The sequence below is a fragment of the Arachis ipaensis genome, chromosome B01 (assembly GCF_000816755.2).
Source record: "Arachis ipaensis cultivar K30076 chromosome B01, Araip1.1, whole genome shotgun sequence".
NCBI classification, from domain to species: domain Eukaryota; kingdom Viridiplantae; phylum Streptophyta; class Magnoliopsida; order Fabales; family Fabaceae; genus Arachis; species Arachis ipaensis.
This window is the reverse complement of record NC_029785.2, coordinates 125,760,605-125,769,056: the sequence shown is the minus strand read 5'-3', so window position 1 is coordinate 125,769,056 and position 8,452 is coordinate 125,760,605. Positions and strand designations below refer to the sequence as shown.

The 8,452-nt window shown below is 45.0% G+C and overlaps 2 protein-coding genes across 2 annotated transcripts; one reads left to right on the top strand and one right to left on the bottom strand.

Annotated features, from left to right (window-relative positions):
* On the top strand, window positions 1,628–2,754 carry LOC107613192. Its single transcript, XM_016315082.1, has 2 exons — window positions 1,628–1,795; window positions 2,218–2,754. Exons 1-2 carry the CDS (start codon window positions 1,628–1,630, stop codon window positions 2,752–2,754), a joined length of 705 nt encoding a protein of 234 aa, XP_016170568.1.
* Window positions 7,009–8,164, bottom strand: LOC107613201. Its single transcript, XM_016315093.1, has 3 exons — window positions 7,980–8,164; window positions 7,331–7,867; window positions 7,009–7,171 (listed from the first exon to the last, which is right to left on the bottom strand). The coding sequence occupies exons 1-3, from the start codon at window positions 8,162–8,164 to the stop codon at window positions 7,009–7,011; spliced, it is 885 nt and encodes a 294-aa protein (XP_016170579.1).

Sequence of the window (8,452 nt, the reverse complement as noted above, 5' to 3'; positions counted from 1 at the left end):
AAAGAGAGCGCGACCAAAGCTCCCCAGAGCGGAGCCCCACCCGTTCCCGTTCAAGAAGCCGCTCGAGGCGCACGCCGAGCCCCCATTGCGAGTCGGAGAGCACTGAGGAACGGATACGCCCCAGAAGAAGAAGTCGCGACCCCATTATCTACGCCCGACACGAAAGGCAGCGCGCGTCGAACAGAGGCAACGAGGAACGTCACCGCGAGAACAATGAGTCGAGAAGAACTGCCCGATGACCCGTCATAATAGGAGCGACCCCTTTCCACCGCTCTGTACTCGAGGTCCGATTACCAAAACATTTCGACAAACCGACAGACATGAAGTATGACGGAACACAAGACCCCCTAGAACACTTGACGGCCTTCGAGGCCAGGATGAACCTAGAAGGGGTGGGAGACGAGGTCAGATGTCGCGCTTTCCCGGTCACCTTAGCGGGCCCGGCAATACGGTGGTTTAACAACCTCCTGCAAGGCTCGGTGACCCAATTTACCGACATCAGCCGCGCCTTCTTGGCTCAGTTCACAACTAGGATTGTCAAAGCCAAACACCCAATCAATTTGCTGGGGGTGACACAGAGAACCGGAGAGCCGACCAGGAAGTACCTGGACCGTTTTAATGACGAGTGCTTGGAAATTGACGGTCTGACGGACTCAGTGGCAAGTTTGTGCTTAACGAACGGGCTGTCGAATGAGGATTTCAGGAAACACCTCACCACGAAGCCCGTCTGGACGATGCAAGAGATCCAGTGCGTGGCCAAAGAATACATTAATGACGAGGAAGTCAGCCGGGTCGTGGCTGCCAATAAACGGCAGCCCGCCTACAACCAATCCCGGCACTTCGAAGCCAGAGAAAGACCAAAGGAACACGCCAAGGACGGCGGTCCGAGCAAACCATCCAAACCGTTCCCCCGAGGTGGGAGGGTCACCAACTACACCCCCCTTACGGCATCAATCACTGAAGTTTACCAACAGATAGCAGAAAAGGGGATACTGTCGAAGCCCCGACCACTGAAGGACAGGACGGGAGGAAACAAGAACCTCTACTGCGAGTACCACAAGGGTTACGGGCACAAGACCCAAGACTGCTTTGACCTAAAGGATGCCCTCGAGCAAGCTATCAGGGACGGCAAACTCGCCGACTTCTCCCACCTTATAAGGGAACCAAGGAGACGCAACCGGGACAACGACAGCGAGGACAGATCCCGACCAACAAGACGACGACAGGAGCCAGAGGGTGACGACCACGGTCTCACGGTGGTAAACGTGGTGACGGCCAGGAATACCGCCCCGAGGTCGAAATCGGCGCAGAAGAAAGATGCCAAGGTCCTAGCGATCTCCACCCCACCTGGTAGAGGTCTTAAGGGTCTCCCACCTATCTCTTTCGGCCCGGAGGACCAATGGTTCGACGAATCGCCGGAAAGTCCGCCCATGGTCATCACGGCTAGGGTCGAAACTGGCCTCGTCAAACGAATCCTGGTAGACACGGGGGCAGACTCAAACATCATGTTCCGAAACGTTTTCGATGCCCTGGGATTGAGAGATTCCGACCTGACGACCCACCAGCACGGTGTGGTAGGGTTAGGAGACCACTTCATAAAGCCAGACGGAATCATCACACTCCCCTCATGTCGCATCACCTGGCCGTAAAAGCAGGAGCCAAACCAGTGGCACAGAGAAGGAGGAAAATGTCGCAGGAAAGGGCAGACGAAGTAGCCAAGCAAACGGCCAGCCTCTTAGAAGCGGGATTCATCCGGGAATTGGATTACTCGACTTGGTTGTCGAATGTGGTTCTGGTTAAAAAACACAACGGGAGGTGGAGAATGTGCGTAGACTATTCTGACCTCAACAAGGCTTGTCCCAAGGACTGCTACCCCTTACCTAATATTGATACGCTCGTCGACACAGCGGCAGGGTACAGATATCTGAGTTTCATGGACGCCTATTCAGGGTACAATCAGATTCCGATGCACCGACCCGATGAGGAAAAAACGGCGTTCATAACGCCAGGGGGCATCTATTGTTACAAAGTAATGCCATTTGGCCTAAAAAACGCAGGAGCCACATACCAAAGGTCGATGAATAAGATATTCAGTGAACTCCTGGGCAAAACGGTGGAAGTCTATGTAGATGACATACTCGCAAAGACCGCCCGACCTGACGATCTCCTGAGTGACCTTAACGACGTTTTCTCGTACACCCCCAAACAAACGGGCAGGTAGAGGCCGCAAACAAAGTCATCCTTCTTGGTCTAAAGAAGCGCCTAGACAGTAAAAAAGGAAACTGGGCCAACGAATTCCCCTCTGTCTTATGGTCCTACCGGACAACCGAGCAAAGCGCCACGGGGGAAACCCCCTTTCGCCTAACCTATGGGGTCGACGCGGTAATACCAGTTGAAATCGGCGAACCAAGCCCCCGACTACTCCTCGCGGGCATGAGCGAAGCGGTTGAGAAAGACCTGATCGAAGAAACACGGGAGATGGCCCACCTAACAGAAACGGCGCTGAAACAAAGAATAGCCCTGCGTTACAACGCAAAAGTCCGCAAACGAGACTTCGAAGAAGGGGACCTCGTCCTGCGACGCAACGACATCGGCGTCCCGGCCCCAGGAGAAGGCAAGCTGGCGGTAAATTGGGAAGGACCCTACAGGGTAAGGGAAGTACTCGACAAGGGCGCTTACAAACTTGAAAAACTGGATGGCAAGGAAATACCCAGAACATGGAACGTGAGTAACCTAAAGAGGTTCTACTCCTGACCCACCGGCTCATCGACCAGGGAACCTAGCCAGATAGTTAGTATTCGCCCCATCCCCATGTTAATTCAACTTGTTTACTTTGTCAAATACTTACCCAACTAACGAGCAATTTTCACTTGTTCAAATTTTTTAAAACTCTTACTTGATATCTCTGTTCCTCGTGACCAAATCTAAAACGGCACCCCGGGACTGATCACCCCGGGAGCCAGACGGCTCATATGCCTCAACCAATTCGACGACTACGCGACCGAATCGGTCCGAACCGCTACCAAATGCGAAAACAGCAAGACGGGCACAAGACATAAGCCCGCCCAGAATAAACGGTAACACGAAAACGACAACACGACAAAATAATGAAACAAGCAAAAAATCATAGCAACCAAACGACGATAACTTACAAAGCGTCAAAATACGCAACGGACAAGTAAAATTGTTCAAGGCAAACAAAACGACAAAGCACCAACAGGTTGTTCAACAAATACATTACAAAATATCCTAAGTTACGAGACTTCACTTCTTCGGCATATCAACAATTTTCCCGTCTTGGATAGTTTTGAAAACACCAATTGACGACGTCTCGAAATCAGGAGCAGCAATCTTCAGCTGAGCTTTCAGGGCGTCCTCGGTCATCAAGATGGCATTCTTCCCTTGTTCCTTGGCCACCTTAAGCTTCTTCTTAAGCTCAACGGCCTCTGCCTTGGCGGCCTTCGCTTCTGAGATAGCCTGCTCCCGTTCCCTCTCCAACGCGACAACCCGACCCTGAGCGGCGTTCAGTTGACCCTCCAATGTCATCTCACGCTCAAGAAGCCGGGGCACGGTCTCGTCGGACGCCTTCAACCTCTCCGCAACAAACGAGGACTTCTCCTCAGCAGCATTAAGCTTCCCCCCCATCTCGACAGCTGACCTTGGAGGAGTTCAACTTGAGCCTTAAAATCATTGTTCGCCTCTGGAACGATGAAAGAAATCTGGGCTGGAAGTTGAAGCAGGAAGAAGTTCGCGCAGGAAACTTTGGATGTTAGGGAGAGAAGAAGTTGGAAATGATAAGAGTGGGGAGTGGATAGGGAGAAAACTGTTTAAAAACCACCCCCAAAAGCGCGAAAGGAAGCAGGGGCAAGATAGTCTTTGCGCACGGATTTTTTCAAATCATTATGAGCATTAAATGCCCAGCGCGGAGAACGAAACGGCAAACAGGTACCACAGCAGATCAAGAGACACGCGCACAAGGGACGCGTCCCTCCCACGATCAGCCGACCCAACGACAACGCACGAGTGTAAACGTCACGCGCCACCAATGACCTCCACGGCCATCGCTGACGCGTCGGGGGCACTGTTACGGCCTGGCCCAAAACTCACGCGGGTCAGCCCGACCCGAGTCCACGCCGGCCCAATGGTGCGTCCTCCACCCGACCCGGACACGCGTCCCGTATGGCTCGCTCACAGCCGTGGGACAACACCTTTGGGGACGTGGGCCTGCTCATCCGAAGGGCCCACCACTGACATGTATATAAGGGGGAGACTGGCTCTCCCCCCAAGGTACGTCCCATTCACACATCATTCCCTCTCCGCCTGCACATATTCTGACAAGGGCGTCGGAGTGTCTTTGCAGGTGGCACCCCCCTTTTCCATCAGAAGTGCTCGGGACCTCGCTCGCCCGGAACCAGGAGGCCACGACCAGGCGAGCCTCTCCACCCTCCGAAGTATTGACCTCTAAAAATGTATAAACATTTTTTTCAAAAAGCTTACCAAGCCAGAGTTAAGACCTTAGTAGTTTTTTATTCGTTTTATTAGTTTTAAATGTGAAACCTTATTTAATTATCAACTAGGCGTCAAGGCATCATTAGATCGGAAATCATGTAGATGTTCTTTCAATCTTTGTTGTCCAACTAATTGGAAAAATAATTTATTTATTTATTAAATTAAAGAGAAATAATTGGAAGGATNCACCTAACTAAAACCCTAGGTTCTCCCTGCAACGGTTTTGCCGCAGTGTCGCCGCCGTCCGTGCTGTCGGCACATCCGCATCCTCTCTTGTAGCTCAGCGTCTTCTTTCCCTCTATCCCCGTCCTCCCTGGCTTCTCTCGAACTTGGAATAGCTCGCCGTTGTGTCGCCGCTCGCCGTCGTCTCGCTGGTTGCCGTCCGTGTTTCCGTCAAAGGTTAGCGGCACTGCTTGTACTTCTTCGGTTCTTCTCTTTCTTTTATGCTCTGTTTGTTGATTTTTGAATGTGAAAATTGTGAATGGATTAATGGAAAATCAAATAATTGATTTTGTGCTGCTGCTCTTTTTTTAATTCTTGAAATTTTTGTTGAAAATTTTCTTGATGCTACTAAAAATGAAAATCAAATCATTATTGAAATTTTTGTTTAGTTTTATTGATTTCAGGTTTAGTGTGATTAGGGATTACTTATTGCTATTTTGTAATATTTGTTGTTGAATGTCAGAAATAGAAATCAAATCAAATGCTTTTTGTTACTGAATGATAATTTTTGTTCTTGAATGCTGAATGCTATTGCTGGTAGTATTAATTTTTTGCTGCTATTAATTTTCTGGTGTGCTGTTGTGTGTTTTGTGGCTCTGCTGTGTTGATCATCTTTCTTAATTGTCAATGTCCACTCTTCACTTGCGTTGTGTTGATCATCTTTCTCAATTGTCAATGTTCTTTTTCAGAACTGAGAAGGAAAATGGCAATCTGAACCAGCAAAAGAATTTCGCAGCGTCAGTGCGTGCTCACACTCGCAGGAACAAGAAAACGAACTCTTTTTCTGCCCTCTAGTACCTCTTCATTTTTCCTTTTATGTCTGCACTCGTTCATTGTATAGTAAGTCAATTATTTGGATTACTGGCATATTCAATTGGAGATTCAAGAGACAGTTGATTTCTTAATACTGAAAATTCACCTTTAATTTTGATCTAATTGTTTTGTTTAGTAGGAACTAATAGAATCTCTTCATGGCTTTATCATTGTTGTTTTCCAAGTTATACTAGTTTCTTGTAAGAGAATTAAAGCTAGCTAGTCTGGCCTTCCGTTTTGCACAAATAAAAATATGTAAATACTACCATTTTATCAAACTATAGTCACAATTAGGAAAATTAATTTAATAGTATATGATGCAGATATGCCTATGGTACAGATATTTGAGTAGAAACAAAGTGTTTGTACATTATAGCTTACATATGTTGTGAAATAGGATAATAACAATTAAGAGTATTGAGTATTGTTATACTTGTTATCTCTCTTTGAAATGTTACTTTCAATATTTATTGTTTTAATTTAGCTTTGCACTCTCACAAGACTTCTTGAAACAGCAATTATAGTATTGTTTATTGGGTTTCTTTCAATATATTATAGTATTATCTGATATCTTCACACTTTGTACTATTTGAATTGGCATTTTTTTCAATAGTCACTCACAAGCTGCTTCTATATTCTAGGATGTTTATTTATAATTTATTTATTATTTTATTCTAAAATAATTTTTTCGATTAAATCACAGTTAAATTAGTTAAACTAGTGAATCAGTGACTAAAACAATTCGATGACTGATCCGATTCTCACAACTTTGTTCAAAACTCATCTCATATGAATAAAGGAATGATAAAGTAACAATTCAACTTATAAAACAAAAACGGCCAATAAAAAATAACATAATAAAAGTAAAATAATATATCTAATTAATGCATTCACTAATCCCAAAAAAAAAACGTAAAAATAAAAATTCTTCATATATATCCACTATAACGTTCTAACGGTCGAGAAAATATTACTATAGCGACCGATATTTTTTTAAAAATCGGTCGCTAAAAACTTAGGGACCGATTCTGGTAGTCGATAAATCTTTATCGCTAAATTTAAAATAGCGACCAGTGTTGGTTACTAATTTTTAGCGATTAATTTTAGCGACCGATTTTTAACCAACGCTACTAAATTTATACCAATCAAGTCGTGCATGAGAGCAAGCTGTAAGAACGCGATGGTGAAGAATATGAGGAGCCTGAAAATACCTACAATCACACTTACCCTCATCAAGTAGCACTTGGTAATTTTGTTGCCTGGATCCAGGCACTGCCGCTCAAGGTAGAAAAAATCGAGATTTTACGTGAAATCGAAAAAGTAAATAAAAAACGTAAAACGTAAAATTTTAACAAGATTTAAATCGTAAAATCGTCAGACTTAGTACAAATTTCATAAAATCGATAAACTCATTTAAAATCGTAATATCGGAAGATTTTAAGAGTTAAATCGAGATTCTAGCTACTATGCTGCCGCTAACTCTTCAACCGTGAAGGTAGTCCTCGACCGATCAAACTGGTAAACATTCACAGTGTTGACGTGTTTTGAGTTGAATTCTATGACATTCATCAACATTTGTGAGAATTCAACACCGACTTGAAGCTGGGCAAGGGCCTCTGAATCATTCCTAGCAAAAAGTTCACCCAAACAGAAATAACTTGACTTAACAAGAGTCGTGATGGAAAAATTTCGAGAACCCTTCATGACACTGTTAATGCACTCTGAGATGTTTGTCATCATGTGACCAAACCGATGACCCTTATCCGCATACTATGCCCAGTGTGACCAAGGCATTTTTTCAAGATAGTTTGTGATGGCTGCATTCTCGCCCCTCAGACAGCCAAAATAATGAGCGAACTCCCGCTGCGACTTCGAATACACTGCGTTAACCAGAACCTTCTTCAAGTTCTTATTTTTGAAGTGAGTCATGAAGTTGGTAGCAATGTATCTTGTACAAAATGCCTGAAAGGCATGAGGTGGTTTCCATAATCTTCCCTCGACGTTCAACGCAGCATCAATTGATTTGTGTCTGTCTGAAATCACTAAGATGCCTGGTTGTGGTTTGACATGCTGCCGCAGATATGCAAGAAAGAATGACCAAGCCTCCTTCGTCTCACCCTCAACAACGGCAAATGCAATAAGTAAGATGTTTGCATTTCCATCTTGAGCAATGGCCATCAGTAATGTTTCTCCGTATTTACCATATAAGTGGGTGCTATCGATGGAAATAAGTGGCTTGCAATGCTTAAAAGCCCCAATGCACGGTAGAAATGTCCAAAAAAATCCGATGAAACATGACTGTGTCAACTGAACCAGGTCAAGGCTGTGTCACAAGTTGCATCCAAGTACCTAAAAATCCATCAACAGTTAGCACATGTAGATGGTGACTTTATACATAACTAAGGACAATGAAATGAATCTTATCAGGCAAGTACATCTGCATAGTGAATAACCAACGAGAAAGCTCATTGTATGACTCCTCCCAATCGCCATATATTCTAGCAATGACTCTCTGCTTTACAAGTGAAATCTTTTTGTAGGACGCCTTGTAATTGAAGTGATTTTTCACACCTCCTTGCAGAACCTTGATGCTGATTGTTGGATCTACTGCTTTGACCATTATAAAAATGTGTTAAGCAATCACCTTTGAATCCAACCTACGATGGTCTTGGCCCATGGATGTTTGTATCCAAGTATGAGGACCATTGTATCTCCTAACCTCCCATTTTTCTTGTTTTCGACGATATGATATGCGTGTGCTCCGAGAATAACCGGGCCCGAACTGGATACATTGTACACCATACCTCAACTGGTCACTCTCTAGTATTTTATACTCCACAGCCCTCCTGATGTTGTACCTCTTAACTGCCAACATGACTTCTTCCTTGTTCTGGAATTGTTGTCCAAC

What these genes read in the sequence shown, in the direction of transcription:
- LOC107613192 (XM_016315082.1), top strand. Translation starts at nt 1,628, where the DNA reads ATGTCGCATCACCTGGCCGTAAAAGCAGGAGCCAAACCAGTGGCACAG. An exon ending in GGTTGTCGAATGTGGTTCTG is followed by an intron (nt 1,796 to 2,217) that starts GTTAAAAAACAC and finishes ACAAACGGGCAG; the next exon opens with GTAGAGGCCGCAAACAAAGT.
- LOC107613201 (XM_016315093.1), bottom strand. Translation starts at nt 8,164, where the DNA reads ATGGTCAAAGCAGTAGATCCAACAATCAGCATCAAGGTTCTGCAAGGA. An exon ending in TGGTTATTCACTATGCAGAT is followed by an intron (nt 7,868 to 7,979) that starts GTACTTGCCTGA and finishes CTTGTGACACAG; the next exon opens with CCTTGACCTGGTTCAGTTGA. An exon ending in TATCTTGAAAAAATGCCTTG is followed by an intron (nt 7,172 to 7,330) that starts GTCACACTGGGC and finishes ACTTTTTGCTAG; the next exon opens with GAATGATTCAGAGGCCCTTG.